Source organism: Vigna angularis, chromosome 9 (assembly GCF_016808095.1).
Source record: "Vigna angularis cultivar LongXiaoDou No.4 chromosome 9, ASM1680809v1, whole genome shotgun sequence".
Classification (NCBI taxonomy): domain Eukaryota; kingdom Viridiplantae; phylum Streptophyta; class Magnoliopsida; order Fabales; family Fabaceae; genus Vigna; species Vigna angularis.
This window is the reverse complement of record NC_068978.1, coordinates 25,010,430-25,030,493: the sequence shown is the minus strand read 5'-3', so window position 1 is coordinate 25,030,493 and position 20,064 is coordinate 25,010,430. Positions and strand designations below refer to the sequence as shown.

The following is a 20,064-nucleotide window of genomic DNA, read 5'->3' as shown; positions in this document are numbered from 1 at the left end:
ATATACCCGTGATGCTTAAATTATTATTACCTTCCCTTTTACTTTAAAAGTCAATGCGATATGAATCGTGTCGAAAGGCAAAAGCGTAAAAGTTGAATAAAACCGTATGGTATTTATTGAATTAACACAAAATACAACAGAATTCAAAAACAATGTTAATATCCCTTAGTAGCATCCCTTATTGCGAAATCATCATGCGTAAAACTTTTTTACCGCATCAGAATTAACCGGTAAAGGTAACTCTTTTCCGTCCATCCTTGTGAGGATTAACGCCCCTCCAGAGAATGCCTTCTTTACTACAAATGACCCTTCATAATTTGGGGTCCATTTGCCCCTGTGATCCTTTTGTGTAGGTAAAATCTTTTTTAGCACCATTTCGCCTTCATGGAACTCCCTTAGGCGCACCCTTTTGTCGAAAGCCTTCTTCATCCTTCTTTGGTATAATTGTCCGTGGCATGCTGCTGTTAGTCTCTTTTCTTCGATGAGATTGAGCTGGTCAAACCGAGTTTGAACCCACTCAGCTTCCTCTAATTGTGTTTCCATTAAAACTCGTAAAGATGGGATTTCCACCTCAAATGGAAGTACTGCTTCCATCCCATACACAAGCGAGAAAGGTGTTGCCCCAGTTGATGTTCGTATTGATGTACGATATCCATGTAAAGCAAAAGGAAGCATTTCATGTCAATCTTTATAGGTGACCACCATCTTTTGTACAATCTTCTTGATATTCTTATTAGCAGCCTCTACTGCCCCATTCTTTTTTGGACGGTAAGGAGAAGAATTAAGATGATGAATTTTGAACTCCTCACATAACTCCGTCATCATCCGGTTGTTCAGGTTGGTGGCATTATCAGTGATAATCTTGTTAGGTAGCCCGTATCTACAGATCAACTCCCTTTTTATGAATTTGGTCACCACCTTTCTAGTCACATTGGCATAAGAAACGGCTTCGACCCACTTGGTGAAATAATCAATTGCGACTAGTATGAAGCGGTGTCCATTTGAAGCTTTTGGCTCTATAGCCCCAATAACATCTATCCCCCACATCGAAAATGGCCATGGTGCAGATAATACGTTCAAGGTCGTGGGCGGTACATTGATATTGTCTTCAAACATCTGACATTTCTCGCACTTTCTCACGTGTGTACAACAATCATTTTCCATGGTCAACCAGAAGTAACCAGCTCTCAAGATCTTCCTGGCCATTGAGTGCCCATTCATGTGGGTGCCAAATGTACCTTCGTGCACTTCTTTCAATATCAGCTCGGCTTCCTTTGCATCCACACATCTGAGGAGAACCATGTCATGATTTCTCTTGTATAAAATATCCTCATTCAAGATAAAGCTGCCAGCCAACCTCCTTAACGACCTTTTATCATTTTCAGATGCCTTCTCGGGATATTTTCGGGTCTTGAGAAAGTGCTTGATATCAAAATACCAGGGTTTACCATCTACCTCTTCCTCGATAAGGTGACAATATGCTGGCTCCGCATGGCTGTTCATTTCAATCATTGGTAACTCTGCATCTTGGTCAACTTCAAACATGGATGACAAAGTAGCCAACGCGTCTGCTAATTGGTTATCTTCCCGCGGTAGGTGGTTAAATGTGATGACGTCAAAATACATCATTAATCCCTTGATGTATGCTTGGTAAGGGATTAATTTTGCATCCCTAGTTTCCCATTCTCCCTTTAATTGGTGGATGACTAAAGCTGAATCCCCATATACGTCCAGAATTTTCACTTTGGACTCTATTGCCGCTCGAATACCCATAGCGCAAGCCTCATATTCTGCAATGTTATTTGTGCAATTAAAACACAACCTCGCTGTCATTGGCGTGTACTGCCGCTCTGGAGAGATAAGAACTGCCCCTATGCCATGCCCCATCACATTCGAGGCTCCGTCAAATAATAATATCCACGTTTCTTCGCCTCGAATTTTTCCGTTTTCTTCGAATAGAGCCATGATATCTTCATCGAGAAATTCGGGTTGCATTGGCTGATAATCACTGATGGGTTGATGAGCCAGGTATTCTGCTAATGCACTGCCCTTGACAGATTTTTGAGTGACGTATACGATGTCATATTCTGACAATAGCACCTGCCACCGAGCTATTCTTCCAGTAAGAGCGGGCTTTTCAAAAATATACTTGATGGGATCCATCTTAGATATCAACCAGGTAGAGTGACTTAACATATACTGCCTTAAACGATGAGCAGCCCATGCCAATGCGCAACAAGTTCGCTCTAACGACGAATATCGCTTTTCGCAGTCTGTGAACTTCTTGCTCAAATAATATATAGCATGCTCTATTTTCCCATCTTCTTCGTGCTGACCTAATACACAACCCATTGACTCATCCAACACAGTCAAATACAAAAGGAGCGGTCTTCCTGGCTCAGGTGGACGCAACACCGGAGGGTCCTGTAGATATTGTTTAATCTTTTCAAAAGCGGCCTGACAATCTTCATTCCAAACCAAAGCCTGATTCTTACGCAATAACTTGAATATCGGTTCACAGGTGGCGGTTAATTGCGAGATGAATCTAGCGATGTAGTTTAATCTACCTAGAAAGCCTCGAACCTCTTTTTCTGTCCTAGGGGCAGGCATCTCTACTATTGCTCGTACCTTGTCAGGATCCACTTCTATCCCCCTTTGGCTAACAATAAAACCTAGCAATTTTCCAGATTTTACTCCGAACGTGCATTTAGCGGGGTTTAACCTGAGTTTAAACTTTCTCAGTCTTTCAAATAATTTCCTTAAGTTGAGAATATGCTTTTCTTCTGATTCAGACTTAGCAATCATGTCATCCACATACACTTCGATCTCTTTGTGCATCATATCATGAAAAAGTGTCACCATCGCCCTTTGATATGTTGCCCCAGCATTCTTGAGCCCAAAAGACATCACCTTATAACAAAATGTTCCCCATAATGTGATAAAGGTAGTCTTTTCCATGTCTTCAGGTGCCATCTTGATCTGATTATATCCCGAGAAACCATCCATGAACGAAAATAGTGAAAACTTGGCTGTATTATCAACTAGAGTGTCGATGTGCGGTAGTGGGAAATTGTCTTTTGGACTTGCACGATTCAAATCACGGTAATCAACGCACATCCGAACTTTACCATCTTTCTTGGGTACTGGTACTACGTTCGCCACCCATTGCGGGTATTTTGCCACAGCCAAAAATCCTGCATCAAATTGTTTCTCTACCTCTTCCTTGATTTTCAAGGACATCTCCGGTTTCATTCTTCTTAGTTTCTGTTTGACCGGGAGGCATTCTGGTTTAAGAGGGAGTTTATGCTGCACAATATCGGTATCCAAACCGGGCATATCGTTGTACGACCAAGCGAAAACGTCCTTAAATTCCTTCAATAGGACTCGCAACCTTTCTCTCACTTCCTCTTTCATGGTAGTGCCGATCTTTACTTCTTTTATCTCGTCTTCCTCACCCAAGTTGAGAATTTCAATCTCTTCCTGATGGGGTTTTATCTCTTTAGACTCTTGTTCCACTAATCTCAATAGCTCTGGAGAGGGTTCCGGATCATCTTCACAATCATCTTCCGTATTATTGACAGGGTGCTCCCACTTAGGGATATCAACATTATTATTTTCAAAACATTCATTGTCATATCTGCATTATTTAAGTTTGCGAATAAATAAATAGGAAAAACAGTGAAAAAGGCTAAATGATGATAGAAATGAGAACAAACACGATTCAATTATCACACTGAAAGCAAAATAAAAGCATCAACCCGTAAGTCATGAATCCCAAAGCTCCGGGTAAAGCAATAGGGTTAATTAACATATTACATTTCATTTGAATTAAACATCATGGGTAAATCCAAAGTCTTCCAATTGTTGAGTTGTGCATCTGGGGAGCAAACCCACATGAAGTTTGAGCTTTCAGATCTAGCTTCCTCTTCCACAACCGCTATATGGCTAGTGTTCACCCATCCAGCACTGCGAAAACTCTCTTTGATACTACAAATGTGGATCGTCCTCGTCCTTGGTTCCCGTTTCTCCATCCGAGCCAAACTGCGCTCCTTCCTTTCCTCAATCAACCTCTTCTTATCCCCCTTACTGGGCTTGTACCCCAGGCCATATCTGTTTTTGTTCTCAATCACCTCCAATGGGAATGTACGTCCTTGTCCATACTTCCCTAACCCGTTCCCGTACTTATAACCTTCTTTCAGCATGACCTTTGCCATCATGATAGAGGTGCCTGATAAATGTGGATTCACAAGAAATGGTTCGACATAGGTGTTTCCCACGATCTCTAATGATTGAAAAGCTGTCTCGAGAGCTTCCTCGGCTGCCTCTATGTAACGGGTGGAGGATGGCCCACTCACAAGGAGATCCTCCTCTCCAGAAACTATTACCAGCTTATCTCCCATGATATATTTCAGTTTTTGGTGCAGTGTGGAAGGCACAACTCCTGCAGAATGGATCCATGGGCGACCCAATAGACAACTATAAGCTGGGAGGATATCCATGACCTGGAAGGTTATTTGAAAAACACATGGGCCAATTTGGACCGGCAACTCTATTTCTCCCATGACTTCCCTCTTGCTACCGTCAAATGCTCTCACAATCATAGAACTTGGCTTCATCTGCATTCCGTCACAAGGTAGCCTCTCTAATGTCATTTTGGGCATGACATTTAGGGAGGAGCCGTTGTCTATCAACACACGTGCTATGCCGTAGTCAAAACATTTTACGGAGACATGGAGAGCCTTGTTATGCCCTCTCCCCTCCTCAGGTATTTCCTCATCAGTAAAGGTGAGGTAATTATTAGCAGTGATGTTGCTGACAATGCCCTCGAAACTTTTTAGGGAAATACCTTGTTCTACATGGGCATCGCTCAGTATCTTCATCAACAGTTTTCTATGGGAGGTTGAGTGCATGAGCAATTCTAATAAGGAGATTCGAGCTGGCGTACGATTCAATTGTTCCACCACTTTGTACTCACTTTGTTGTATGAATTTCAAAAACTCGCAAGCCTCTTCCTCAGAGATTTCTTTCTTGTCTTCCTTGTCAGGGGTCTCCTCTATCTGCACCTCTTTCCCCTTTAAGTGCTCCTTAGCATTTGCTGCCACTGGTGTTTCATTATTGCTAGTTCCTTTTCCCATCAAGTTTGGTGGCGTGAAGATTCGACCACTCCTTGTTATTCCGCCGATGCCTGATATATTCTCAATAGCTGGATCCTGACTGGAGAATTGACTTTCAATGCACTGTCCTTCGTCGATTATATGTGTTCCATACCTCCACGGGACAACTTTCCCGCTCTTGTAAGGAAAAGGAACTGGTGTATGGATGACAACGGACGATCTTCCTTGAATTACTGGTGCAGGGGTGGTTCGAGTGAAACGGATTACCAACGGCTCTGGCAGAGTTACATCAGACTCCATACTAGTTTGTGCAAACACCTCCTCATCCTTGTTCTCGTAACACACTTGTATCAAATTCCTATCAAGCAGATCTTGCAGCAACTCTTCAAATTCAACACATTCATCGATAGAGTGTTCCGCGCATGGATGGAGTCCACATGCTCTTCCTAAATCATAATCCCAGTTTAAAAAGCCCAACTTCAATAATTCCTTGAAAATAAACCTTCTGGAACTCCGAATCTTACTTGCATCCCTTATAAGTTCATGCTTCTTAACCTCAATGGCATTTGTTGAGGCACTACCATGCCCGGATAATGGATTAGCATCAATACTAGGTTTATCTTCTTGAAATTTCAGCCACCCCGCGTCGATTAGAGCTTGCACTTTATGTTTGAAGGACATACACCTCTCAGTTGAGTGACCCACGCCTTCCCCATGATAACTACACTTGGCTTCGGCATCATAACCCCTAGGGTATGGAGGCTGCATAGGCATCATCGGACATATAGCAACCAGGCCCTTTTTGACGAGGTGAGGTAATAACTCAGTGTAAGTCATAGGAATGGGGTGAAGTGAACAAAGTTTCTTTCCTGGGTTTTCCTCGGGTAAGTGCCTTGACCTGCATTCGGATTTGGATTCACGCTTGACGCAGTCCTCCAAGCGTTGCTTGGGATAGGTTGCGGTTGATAAGATCCTTGTTGCTGTTGAGGCCTAATTTGATGAGCAAACGCCGCATTAGCTGCATAAGGAGGTTGACCCAAGTATGGTCGGAAGCTATGAGTGGGAGCTTGACTTCTCCACACAGGCATTGCCGATACCGCATGCACATCCCCTTCCTTCTTCTTTCCCGTATTGAAATTGGGTTTTTTGTAATTTGCCGTTGCGGGCGAACTGTATGCAATTTTCCCACTTTTAACCCCAATTTCTATCCTTTCGCCTATTATAATGATATCAGCGAAATTGGCAGACACGTTCCCGACCATGTGCTCGTAAAATGGCGGTTGGAGAGTGTTCACAAACATTGCCACCACCTCCCTGTCATACAAAGGTGGTTCAACTTGTGCAGCTAACTCTCTCCACCGTTGGGCATATCCCTTGAAAGTTTCGTTGTCCCTCTTTGACATATTTTGCAACTGCAGTCGGTCCGGTGCGATGTGCGTGTTGTATATATACTGCTTTACAAAGGCGTCTGCCAGGTCTGCCCAGCAACGGATTCGGGACGGCTCAAGGTGGGTGTACCAGTTCAATGCTACCCCAGCCAAACTGTCTTGAAAAAAATGGATGAGTAGCTTATCATCGTAAGCGTACGCAACCATCTTTCTACAGTACATGGTCAGATGGCTTTTCGGGCAGGTATTACCCTTGTATTTCTCGAACTCCGGTGCTTTAAATTTGTGTGGTATCATCACCCCGGGAACCAAGCTCAGTCTCGCAACATCTCCAAATCCATAGCTCTCGACCCCTTCAATGGCCCTCAATCTCTCCTCTAGAATCTCTAATCTACTCTTGGCCCCATCAGCACTGCTAACTACCCCCTGCAACACAGTGTGTGGTATGACTTTGGCTGAAGAGCCCTCTCCAGTACCCATATGGGGTGGTACAATTACTCGCGTTCCTTCAACCGTGTTTGCCCCAGTCATCCCTATACTCGCCATGGGAGCCGTCACTGAAACAGGCCCTTGAGTGCCGGTCAGTACTACATTAGCCGTTGGGGGAAGGGAGACTGAAGTTTGCTCTACTTCTGCGTACTCTCCTGTAGGAGGAGTATAACCTGGAGGTAAGCCATATATCGGGAAAGGGACTGATTGGCTTACAGCGTTGAACATCGGGGGATAATAGTGGGCATCCCCCTCAACTCGTGCAGATGAAGACTCCCTAGTAGTCTTCAGGGATTCAAGGGCAGCCAAGATTTGGCCAACCTGGTCTTTCAACTCGCTCACATCAGCTTTGATGGATTCTTGTGACTCTTCCCAGCTTTCCATGATCCTTGAATTGGCTCGAGTCCAGTAGGGATGTCGCGGAAAATTGGCCGTTGTTTTTCTTACTTGTATTCTGTTATTATTTTTTTTGAATTTAGATGAGAATAAAAGAAAACATGATGCACGCTAGTAATAGGTGGAAATCACAAGATCACGATGACATTAATGATGGAAATTAATACAAATCGATATCATACAAAACATCACAGGTCCTTCATATAGAGAAGTCTAATGCATTACATTGTTGGAAGAGAACAAGACATAAACAAATTATCACTCCCTGGCTCGAGCGATGAAGGCTTTCATTTCGCCTACTAACCATTTACAATGGCTGATAAAAAGTTTTATCTCTTCAGGCGGATTATAAAAGTGAGTTATCGCTTCGGCGTCTGACACCATCCTTGGAACATTCTCAATTGCTCCGTTCGCTAAGGCAGCCAGTTGGGAGAAACTTTCCTTCCAATGATCCACAACCCTTTCTTGTTCTACAATGCGATCTTCCATCCATTTAATCAAGGCTTGATGACTCTCTTCGCACTCCATCATTTTCCATCGCTCCTCTTGCTCCTTAATATAACCCTCCATCTGTTTTAACATGTCCCGATGCTCTCCTTCGGCTCTTGCCCGCTTCCACCGTTCCTGGTTCAAATCTGCCTCAAACGACGTAGCCATTTCCTTCATCTGATGCCCTACTTCTTCTACTTGAATTTGGGCATCTCTTAGTCTTTTCAGGGCTTCTCGTTTACCTCTTTTGGCTTCTTCGTAGAGGTGTTCCCACTGTTTCCCTTCTTCCAAAGCTGCATTCTTCTCTTTTATTCTCACGGCTAGTTCTTTGCTTGCGGTCGCCAGATCCTGCTTCAATCGGAGTGTATATCCTCTTTCAGCTTCTCGACTTTTAATCATTTCTTCGTAGGCTCGCGACTTATCCTCTTTATCATTCTTTATATTCACAAAATCATTGTGCATCCTTTGTAGTTCGATTTCTAACCTGGCATTCCTCTCTCTTAGTTCTTCCATCTCCGCTTTCAATTGCCTCACCTCTTCACTCTCTACGTCCTGAGGTTGCCCTTCCTTGGCCAGATGATCATTGATTGTCTTGAAAGGGAGTTTGACTTCATTTACCCTTTCTAAAATCCAAGTGTGGTAACTGACCTTGCTATCTACTACTCCAACCCTTAAATCCCTTTCAGCCCGCACCACGCTTTCCCAAGCATTTCTGACCTTCCTTAACATTTCAGCAAAACGCCCGTCCTCATAGTAGATGAATAGTGTAGTAAGACAGTCCGGTGAAGGCGCCCCTCTTATGGGATGCCCGAATTGCCTTTGGACTAAAACGGGGTTGTAGTTGACACAATATCTGGTACCTATGAGGGGTACATTGGGAAAGCTGCCACAATGATGGATGGAAGGTTTAAGCTCGAGCCAAGGAAGACGCCACTTTATCTTTTCCCCATTCAAACCAGCAAAGAAATGGGCCCACTCATTTCCTCCTCTGTCTTTAAGCCTCTGGTGTGACGGACCTTCCAACGGACAATCAACTACCCCTTTACCCACGCGCGCAGTCATCCACGCATACAGCACCGGCAAACAACAAAGAATTTTCTTTCCGTTCCTTTCATGACAAAAACTCATGGTCCCATAAACATCTACGAGGACTGCTGTTACAGGGTTCTCTGATCTTGTCTTTTTTGCTACGAAGACATCTATTGCGGTATAATCCACAAAGCCTTCTACTTTGGGAAACAAAACGACGCCATACACGGTAAGCGCTAATACGTCCATGAAAGTCTCCCACTCTTCTTTATCAGCTAGATGATGTAGGTACTGCTCCAAATATTTTTGTGTCAGTCCACACACTTGATTCCTCGTTACCAACCTGTGTTCAAGTTCTTTGGGATGTATTTTCATTATGGCGGCAATGGTGGGGATAGAGGCGTGATGTTCCAGGTGCTGATACGGAGTGGTACCCTCTAGTGGCAATCCGAGTATATACTCAAATTCCTCTATAGTTGGCGCCAGCTGAAAATCCTGAAAGGTGAAGCATCTTAGTGGAGAGTCGTAATACTGTGCAAGGGCTGTGATGGCTGGCAATTGTACTTCCACCTCCATTAGACTCAACAAATTTCCATACTTTTTCTTGAAGGTTTCCCTCTTTATGGTCTTTAACCTTTTGCCTAATTTTATCAGACTTGTCAAGTTCCCACCATGAGTCCTCAGGCGAGATTTATTTCTTAACATGACAGAATCAGTATTTTGTGTAGCACCAGATCTTGTATCAACTTCCATCTTTGTATGATATCAAGTGAACGCTAGTGATTTCCCCTAAAACCAGTATATTATCGAATGATGAATGATGCATAAAGTGACAAAAAAAATGCATGCATGGTAGGAGAATAAAAAATCATTATTTTCGAAGAAGAACAAACAGCGTGAGATTTACAAGAACATACATTCTCCCTTTTGTGCTTTATCAAAGGTTGAATAACTTAAAGTTCTAAGGCCAAAGATATGCATTCACAAGGATAGCTCCCTATTACTTAAATGAAGGCCACCAGAGCTATGGCTCTTTTCACTGTCTCTCCACAACAGTCAGAGTAATCAACTAGATGTGGAGACACAAATGAAGAGAACAGACTCTAGCTGGGGTTCTCACGATAGCCAAACAGGAAGTACATCCCAGAGTGACACCGCTACACAACCCCTCTAATTCTTGCGCTCAGACCCGGGTATAGGGCCCCACTCATGATATGCATAAAGTGTGTGGAGATTATAATGTAAAACAACAATTGCAAAAATAAACACAAATAAGTAGACATATCAAACATAGGTAAGGAACAATTATTTCAAACATAAAGAACAAGTAAAAGAAACTCACATGCAATTATTTCAAATATCAATCATAGATAAGGAAAAAGGGAAAAAACATAAAGAAAAACCACGTCGAATTCGCATACCTAATTAAATGGCCTGACTCTCAGAGTGTCCCCAGTGGAGTCGCCATCTGTCGCAACCGGGATCGCGACGGGACGACGATCCGAAAAAATAAAACAGGGGTTTTGAAAAAAAAAAGATTTTGGAGTCGCCACCATAGTTTATTCTGGAAAACTACGGAAAAACCATAAAATGATAAGGCATGGTCTGCGAAACTGAGATTCTTGGTTTGGGAGTCGGTTACGTGTAGGGAAGGTATTAGCACCCTACGACGCCTGCCCTAAGGCAGTACCTTTAACTAAATATGCGAATGTGATGTGATTTTCAAAATGTTTAACTTTCCCCTAAAAATAAAATTCTAAAGAAACAAAATATTTTTAGTTTTTTAGGCCCGACAAGGATTGACCTTGCTCCTACGTATTCTCATTAAGAATGAGAAATCAGGGTTTCGTAGTTCTTCTAGAAGACTGCTTGAAAATTTGTTTGAAAATTGTTTAGAAAATTTGTTTGGAAAATGATTATGGATAAATTTGGATTTTTGGGAAAGTGAACCTGACAAGGACTGGCCTTGCTCCTACGTATCTCCACTTTTGATGGAGAATCAAGGATCACGTAGTTCTGGCTGAAAAATTGTTTGTTGTTTGAAAATGTGGATGTTTTTATTTTTTTTTTTTTGAAGATTTTTATATTTTTGGTATTTTTTGATGTAATATTTAGGTTTTTTTGTTTTTGCGTAATGAGCACTAGGCTGATGCGTACGATCGCACGAGCACTCACACGGCTTTTTTCTTGTTTTTTATTGTTTTGCGTAATGAGCACTAGGCTGATGCGTACGATCGCACGAGCACTCACACGGCTTTTTCCTTATTTTTTATTGTTTTGCGTAATGAGCACTAGGCTGATGCGTACGATCGCACAAGCACTCACACGGCTTTTTCCTTATTTTTTATTTTGGGTAATGAGTACTAGGCTGATGCGTAAGATCGCACGAGTACTCATACCGATATTTATATTATTACATGTTTTTAAAGTTTTATATTTGTTATTAAGAAGGATAGATGAGTTGAAATATGAAAAGCATAAAGAAAAATTGTGATAGAAAACAAGATGAATTTATAAACTAAAAAAAAATGATCAAAATGCATATATAAATAGAATGAAGAGAAAATGTGTACCTTGTTGAAGATTTGTGTGATGAAATAAAACCTTACTTGTAATAAGTTGTGAGAAAGATAGATGGAAGATGAAGAAGATAACTTTATGGTAGAAATGTGGTATGGGATTTATTATGTATAGAGAGATTAAGAAATAGTAAAATGTGAGAGAAAAATGAAGTAGAGTTTTGGGATGGAATGAAGAGATTTTGAGAGAGAAGAGATGGATATTATGTAAATTGTGTGTGTGAAGTGAAGAGAATGTAGGTATTTATAGAGTTAAGGATGAAGAAAGTTGATGAATAAAAATAATATAATAAGTTGGTGGAAAATTTAGATGAAATAAAATATAATTAAAAAAAATGAATAGAAAAAGTTAATGTGGAAAATAAAGGAAAGAAATAATATAAAAAGTGGGTGGAAAAATAAGGCGAAAAAAAAAACGGATAATAAAAAATGTTGATGGAGAGGATATAATAAAAAAATGTATTGGAATAATTAGAAAAGTTGATATATAAAATTAATATGAAGATGATGTGAAAAAAATAAAAGAAAAAGATAGATGATGTGGAGAGTGATGTGGATGGTGATGTGGAGAATGGGGTGTGATAAGAAAAGATGGGTGGTGAGGAAGTAAAAAAATGAGATTATTTTGGACCATTGGATTAAGTGTTTAATAGAAAATTTAAGGGTGCAAAAAAAGTAAAATAAATAGTGTTTTTCATTTTGGTGTTTTTGTGTTGTTTTTTTTTATTTTATTTATCCGGACGAAATTTGGTATTGACAATCACAATAAACATCCATAATAAAATTCATACCAGATAATTATAAACAATTAACAATAATAAAACATTACAATAAATGGTCATAGAAGAATACAATATTTGACAATCATAAAAATAATCTTAATATAAAAAAATTCATGGGGAAACAAGAAGTTGAATCTGGCAGAGCCGGTTAGACAACTTCTAATCCTTCCAAAATGCAATAAAATAAATAAGTAAAGAAATAAAACGTTTGGGGAAACAAGAAGTTGAATCTGGCAGAGCCGGTTAGACAACTTCTAATCCTTCCAAAATGCAATAAAATAAATAAGTAAAGAAATAAAACGTTTGGGGAAACAAGAAGTTGAATCTGGCAGAGCCGGTTAGACAACTTCTAATCCTTCCAAAATGCAATAAAATAAATAAGTAAAGAAATAAAACGTTTGGGGAAACAAGAAGTTGAATCTGGCAGAGCCGGTTAGACAACTTCTAACCCTTCCAAACTGCAATAAAATAAATAAGTAAAGAAATAAAACGTTTGGGGAAACAAGAAGTTGAATCTGGCAGAGCCGGTTAGACAACTTCTAATCCTTCCAAAATACAAAAATAAACAACTAATAACATACAAATGACATAACATAATCAATATCACGTTTTACAACTATCACACTTGGATATCAACACAAAAGCATACTCTCATTTAAATTCAAAATCATACAGAAACAAAATACTCCATAATCAAGATTTAAGATCAGACAAAAGCAAAATATAGCATATTCAAGGCTCAAGATAATACAAAAGGAGATACTCAAGGTTAGCTTCCCTTACCTCTATTACAGACTTAATCTCCTCGCTCTCTGAAAACTTCCAGAATATTCCCTTTGAAATTAGAAATTCTTCCAACTCTCTTCTCTCAAAAATTTTCTAAATTCTTTTGTGTAAATTTTCAGCCTCCCCCCTTGGCTATTTATAGTAAAAAAAAATTTACTATTCATTTGTACTATTCATTTTTACTATTCATTTTTTTATTCATTTTACTATTACAAAAATAATTTTTTATTTGCAAATTGGTGAATTCTGATCTCAAAGCTACGTGGAACACTTATCCTTTCCAAAAATAAATTTTTTTTTTTACTATTCACTTTTTACTATTCACAATTTACTATTCACTATTTACTTTTTTTTTTTTTTTGTGATCAATTTTATTTACCCGGACAAAATTTGGTATTGACAGATGTGATATAAAGTCTTCAAAGAAGTAAATGGTGAATAGTTGTCAAGCTCCATAGGAAACCAAGTCAGGAGGTGAAAAGTAGCCTTTGTTTAGCACTTGTCTCTTTCTCTTTCCTTTTATAACTTGTACTTTTAGAACAACGTATATAGTTGAGAACAAGTGAGGCCAAATATCCTTAAAATTTTAAAAAATTTTGCACTTTAGGTATGAGTTTCTAGGGAACCAAAATAAAAGAATATATATAAGACTTTAGATATTGTATAATTGAAATCAAATCCTCTTAATCAAATAAAATAATTAAAATAATAGAAAGAAGTTTGGAAAAAGTTTGTACACCTTTCAGATAAAATGATATATGACGTCTGTTGAGATAAAATAATTAAAATAATAGTGAAAGTTTTGAAAAATTTTAAAAATTTTTGCACACCTTTCAGTCTCGATTTCTAGTCCATCAAAGTAAAAAAAATATGTATGGCTTTCATTCCTTTGTAACTCAATCCGATAAGTTTGTGAAATTTTAAAAATTGTCTTTGTCTTTATTTTCTAGGAAACCAAAATTTATCATACAATCAGATAAGTTTGTGAACTTTAAGCCTAATTCAGTCTTACAAAATCAGCTTGTAATGTAATGTTTGAGTCATTTATATATTATAAATTTGTTTTATCTCTAGTCAACGTGGAACTTCCAACCGTGATAGCAATGTATGATTTAAACAGAATAGAACTAATTTTTCTGTTTACATGTTATGAAACAGATTTATAACCTGCGTTTATATCTATTAAGATATCGTTTTGATAGATCCTTACGGTGATATAAGGTGCATAACGATTATTAATGCATCGAGTGGTTGCTGAATTATCCACTTGTGGTATCCACTCTCGATGAACTTCCTTATCTTTATCTGAGGAGGGTGCCATTTTTTTTCAAGCCTCCTTCGTCTCATGACCTCCTCGGCCTCAATATGTGGGGACGCCCTGTTTCAAATCTTAGCCATTAACTTGGTCTTGCTTCAAGTGAGTAATTGATTGGAAGTGTTCACTTGAAGTCCTTTACAAAGCATCCACAAATATATCTTCAGTCGGCTGGTTGATGCACACAATGATATCGATAAAACGATTGAGGTAATCTCATTATCCTATCCTTTTATCAAATAGTTCAGTGATTCTTGATGGTTTCACTTTATTAGTTGCGAACTGTTACATGAACATTTGAGAAAAAGCAGGAAAAATGTGACATTGTAGAGCAGTTCCCAAGAACTAAAAACATCTTGCGTGGCATGGCATGTAATGCTCCCAAGATTAACATCTAATCTCAGAAGGCCTTGAGGTTGTTCTCCAGGTCCCCTGATCCGAAAAATGGGGGTCTTTTTGGGACCATATAATGGGGTGGACTAGTTCATCCATGATCTCTTGCGAGAAGGGCTGATCAGCATTTATATGTCTGAATTGGTCGTGAATCCCCCATTTGTGATGGGTTTCTTGTCTTCGCACCATTTGCTGAAGTGCTTCGTTTGCTTTCTGGAATTCTTCATATACCTTTAATGCTTCTGATTCCAAGATTAGGAAACTTTAACTTCCGGACGTAGTCTCTCCTGTTCAAATCCTATTTGGTATCCAGGATTTGTTGTCGGTGGACATATTGTAATCTTCTCTTGACTCATGGTTCTTTTTGTGGAGGTTGGATCAATTTTACCTACCACAGCAGACACCAATTATTCTAGTAGTATAATGAGTTCAAGTAAGAAGATTCAAGTCCTTCGTAGTCAAAGATATATAACATTTTGAACTACAAAGCTTTATGCATTCATCTCATTCTATTAGGAGTGTACCATTTTTCTAAAGGAAATATGTGGGACCGCTTACAGATTTCAAAATTTAACTTTAGTCAACACTTCAAAGCAAAGAAAGAGCGTTTAATCTCCTAAAACTAGATATTTGAAATATATAAATGACTCGATTTAAGGACTTATCTACTTGGTCTACATCCCTCCTCTAAGCATCGATCAAGATAGAGAATTAGGGTCGATCATGGATAGAGAAGCCGGTCACAAGAATACAATTTTGGATGAATGGGCTGACTCTATGTCAACGATGCTGGGTTGTGTGGATAACGAAGACGTGGAAACATGTAGCCTTTACCTTGTTTCAAACCAACTTCGAAAATCGAAAATGGAAGCTTACATGCCGCATGTGGTCTCCATAGGACCCCTTCACCAGGGAAAAATAATGGAGCTTCAACACATGGAAAAGATCAAATGGCGCTGCTTGACGCATCTCCTTTCTCGATCCGAAAGAGATCCACAGGAAGCTTTGAGAAATTGCGGCAGATATCTGTTGAAATTAGATGAAGTTGTTCGTGCAAGCTACAGTGTTGATGACCTTGGGTTCAACAGAAGCAAACTCGCAAAAATTATGGGATTGGACGGCTGCTTTCTACTAGAGCTTCTCATTAGTTCATCAACCGAACTAGACAACCGAATACAGAGTAACCTATCCAATCCTAGTCCTGGAGCCAGTGTTATACTATGGGAAAAGGTGTTATCCGATTTAACCATCCTTGAAAACCAAATCCCCCTTATTGTTCTCTACGCGTTGTCCCATATACTTTTTCCCAAAGTTTTTACAGGCAAAGATGGTAAGAGATTGATACAAGAGCATGCGCTTTCTATCTTGGGCTACAATTACGGTACCCTGGGTTCCACCTCCCACGAGTTAAAGGTTTTTCATTTCCTTGAACTTGTTCACGCTTCCATAGTTAAGGAAAAGGAGAAGGATAGAGTGAAGGAGGATTTGACGATCCCTATAGTTGGAGAAGATAAGAGGGTCACTAACAGAAAAGTGAAACTAGATCGCTGTGCTACAAGGCTCCAAGCAGCTGGAGTTAAAATTGAAGGTACGATTAACGAACAGCGCAGGAATTCAAGTGTAGCAGCCATGAACAGGTTTGACTTGAGGGTAAAATTCAGCGATGGGAAGCTAGAAATTCCGCAGCTACGAATTACTGAAACCACGGAAGCAAAATGGCGGAATTTCATTGCTTGGGAGGTGAACAAAAATAAGGTGGAAAAACAGAACGGGGAAAGAGCTATTTCTGATGTCACGAATGAATCCGGAATAAGGTTTCACTTTCTTTGTTATGCTTGGTTCTTCAAGAGTTTGATTTGTTCCGTTCACGATGTTAGAGTGCTCCTGGACAGCGAAGTAATATGGGTAGCGCCGGACAAGGAGGGCAAAAGAGTGAAGAGCGACGAAGATCTGGTGGATCTGTTCCGTAAGATGACAGAGGGAATTTCTGAATCGGATCTGGAGGAAACTGACACAGATCCTTGGATTAGTAAGGTGATTATGAATTTGAATTCATACCCAAGCACACTTTCTGCCACAGGAACATGTAGAATCACGTGGCACATTTTCAGGGGGAATCTAGCTTCATTTTGTTACAATTGGACGCACTCGTTTCGGGTGCTGAGACGAGATTATATCCCTACGAGGTGGAAACTAATTGCAGTGCTTGCTGCTGCGGCGGGGCTAATTCTCACCGCCCTCCAGACTGCTTTTTCAGCGCCCCGCCGTAAGTAATGTTCTACCGCATGGGTGGAAAGTTGTTTCATTTCCTTTTTACCCAGTCATTTTTAACCCACTGTATCTAATGTTCTGCTAAATGGGTGGGAATGCGTTTCATTTGCTTGTAACGAAGTGAAGTCATAGAATCTAAGACATTTTCCAATTACTATAAAATTTCTTAGATTTTAAACTTCTGAATATAGCATATGAATTTGGGTTACTTTCTTCAGGCTCTCTTTCAAGTTTAATTCAGTGAATTACTTTCTGTTTCAACTTTAACTGTATTATGAAAGCTATTTCAAGGTTGTTCACCCCAAGCCCAAAAATCCTCTTGTGAACCTTACTCAACGGTACATGTTTATCAATAATATCAACTCTTCAAATTTTAACACATAAATTTATTTGACTACGTGGAAAGGAACGGAATCATTTTGTTTAAATTTTATAGACTAAACAATTTAAATTTAAAAATCAAAATCAAAATATTTGAAAATTTAAGGATTACGAATGTAATTAAATCCAGAAAAATTAATACAAATTTGGATTCCTATAAAAATTTAAGGGTCAGATTTTTAGAAAGAATTAAATATTTCAGTATGCAAATTTTATGAGAGAACATTACCAAAAATAGTTTTCAAAATAAAACAGGTACAAGAAGTTCAATATAATTTCTCAGATACATTGTGTCAGTATTTTTCTTTTTCAATTTCGATATAAAAATAAAAAACTAAGAACTTTCTTTAATTAAGTTCGGGGTTATCTATATTTTCAGCGCATACAATATTAAACAATTTTTATTTTAATTCTTGAGGTTTTTTTATTTTCTAAAATTTAAAATTACTTTTTGTCTCTATTTTCATCAACTTGTTTAACGTAGAACTCAATTTTTTTAATATTCAATGAAGTCTTAATTTTCCTATTTTTTTCAATTTGATTATTTTTTATGATACTGAATAGTTAAGGAGAGAGTGTCCATGTAAGCAATCAATGAATGAGTTGTTAGTTTTTGACATATGTGACAACTTAAATAAACTGATGTGAATATTTGGTATTTGAAAGTGATTTTCTTCAAATAAATGAAACATTGGTGTTGAAGTGTGGATTCACAAGTTTCATCATAGTCGCGTGCAAAATTGTGTTAAATTTTCATTTAAGTTGGTAGTCAAGAAGGCTATGTCAACTATGCTTTCTTAATCTGAAGTTGTTTTCTTATATTGAGGTATTAGGGTTTTTGTCGCTTTCTCTTGCATTTTGTTTGTTTTCAAATTTGATGTTTGTGATGTTCTGGTGAAATGAGTAAAATGTTTTTTTGTGTGAGTGTATCAGTTTGGTGTGTAAATCGTTTTCTTACAAATGGAGTTGAGAATTACAAATAATAAATCGATTTAAAGGAAGAAAAATTAAAGATAAGAATGATAAATTGTTGTTGGTTTATGTATAGTTTGCAATATTCATGGAGAAGTTGAGGGAAGAAAGCTTTTCGAGTGATACCTTGTCAAAGTGTTAAATTTTTAAATATTTTGTAGGATCATTGTAGCACTTTTGATAGTACTTGAGAATTTTGCATATGTTTTATTGGATGGTGAATGTTTAACATTTTATACATTTTTAAAATGTTGAATTTGATTTATACATTTGGAAAGTTTATATATATTTCATTTTGTTTGTTTATAGATAACAAATTTGAAACTTTTTTTTGCTGTAAAAGTGAAAAACATGTTTGATTCTAGATTTCTTAGCAAAATTGCACTGAGTAAGGGCAACTCCAAACGTCCCACCACTATCTTCAATTCAAGACTCTATCTTTGAAAATAATCATAGTAATTTGTCAAGCCACAAGAACAAGAAAAAGGGACTAAGAAGTTGGGAAAAGGAAGCACGTCTCTAAGGAATGTGTAAGAGGCAGAGGAGGGGATTTCAAGGACATGAGTTCTAAGCTCGTGGTGTGGTTCACTGGTGTAGTGGTAGGGAGGTAGAGTTTAGTGACCAATGATGTTACAAAGGGTTGCTTATATAGGTAAAAGAAGAACAACATCTCACATTATTAAGTGGTGTTAGACTAAATTAAGCTCAACAATACTAACAATTCTTCCACTTAGAGCTTGATTTACATTATTATCACCTAGTGTATTTTCCTTCATCATCAATTACTCTTAAATGTCAGCTAAGGCAATACAAAGCCTCAACTTATTTGTTGTGATAGTCTTGGTCAACATATCAGTTGGATTCTCTACACTTGGAATCTTCGACAAAGACAAGTCTCCCTCATTTATCAAGTTTATGATAAAATGATACTTCAATTCAATGTGCTGGCATCTATAAATGAAGAACTGGATTTTTAGCAAGATATATAGCACTTTGACTATCACTAAACAATAGAGGGTCATCTTACTCTTTTCCTTATTATTTTAGAAGGTTCTTCAACCATACCATCATCTTCGTTGCTTTTGAGATAGCTACATGTTAGAACTCCAAGTGTGTAATTGCCACATTGGGTAGAAATGAGAAAGTAGAGGACCATATAATGATGAAGACCTATTAACCCATTGCCTTAAGGTTTTGGGTAGACACTAGTGTCAATCCTTTATGTGGTTAGATTTAGATCTCATTGATGTTATATTTTCCTAGTGAACATCCTCCTTTATAGACCAAACAAGTGGTATTAAAGCCAGGTTAGGCTCAGATGAGTACAATGATCCCTGTATCAAAATTCTTCCTAGCAAAGGGTTATAGGTAATTGTATCCTGTTAAGATGAACAGTGATACGAAAAGCGATACTCAAATGCTTTCTCTAGAGAGGGAGTGTACCAATATGGAAGGAACTCACCATTGAAGGGAGAGATTTTTAGAATTCCAAGTGTGAGTTTAAGTCCCACATTGGGTAGAAATGAGAAAGTACTTCATATAGTGACTTTCATATGGTGACTTTCAACCAATCTTATACCAAGACATAAAAGCAAAAAACTGAAGATTGGAACACAAATAATGAAGACTCAAGGAATCAATAAATAGAACTCATCATCTGATCTAATTGCTAAGTATGAT

The 20,064-nt window shown here is 38.5% G+C and overlaps 2 protein-coding genes across 2 annotated transcripts; one reads left to right on the top strand and one right to left on the bottom strand.

The window, feature by feature from the left end:
- Positions 1 to 681: 681 nt before the first annotated feature.
- LOC108346666 (uncharacterized) lies at positions 682 to 7,375 on the bottom strand. Its single transcript, XM_052868146.1, has 3 exons — positions 6,123 to 7,375; positions 3,817 to 6,012; positions 682 to 3,637 (listed from the first exon to the last, which is right to left on the bottom strand). The coding sequence occupies exons 1-3, from the start codon at positions 7,373 to 7,375 to the stop codon at positions 682 to 684; spliced, it is 6,405 nt and encodes a 2,134-aa protein (XP_052724106.1).
- Positions 7,376 to 15,483: 8,108 nt separating this feature from the next.
- On the top strand, positions 15,484 to 17,034 carry LOC108346941 (UPF0481 protein At3g47200). Its single transcript, XM_017586015.2, has one exon. It carries the CDS (start codon positions 15,484 to 15,486, stop codon positions 17,032 to 17,034), a length of 1,551 nt encoding a protein of 516 aa, XP_017441504.1.
- The last annotated feature ends 3,030 nt before the right edge of the window (positions 17,035 to 20,064 follow it).

What these genes read in the sequence shown, in the direction of transcription:
- LOC108346666 (XM_052868146.1), bottom strand. Translation starts at nt 7,375, where the DNA reads ATGGAAAGCTGGGAAGAGTCACAAGAATCCATCAAAGCTGATGTGAGC. An exon ending in CCTTATGCAGCTAATGCGGC is followed by an intron (nt 6,013 to 6,122) that starts GTTTGCTCATCA and finishes ATCCGAATGCAG; the next exon opens with GTCAAGGCACTTACCCGAGG. An exon ending in ATGTTTAATTCAAATGAAAT is followed by an intron (nt 3,638 to 3,816) that starts GTAATATGTTAA and finishes TAAATAATGCAG; the next exon opens with ATATGACAATGAATGTTTTG.
- LOC108346941 (XM_017586015.2), top strand. Translation starts at nt 15,484, where the DNA reads ATGGATAGAGAAGCCGGTCACAAGAATACAATTTTGGATGAATGGGCT.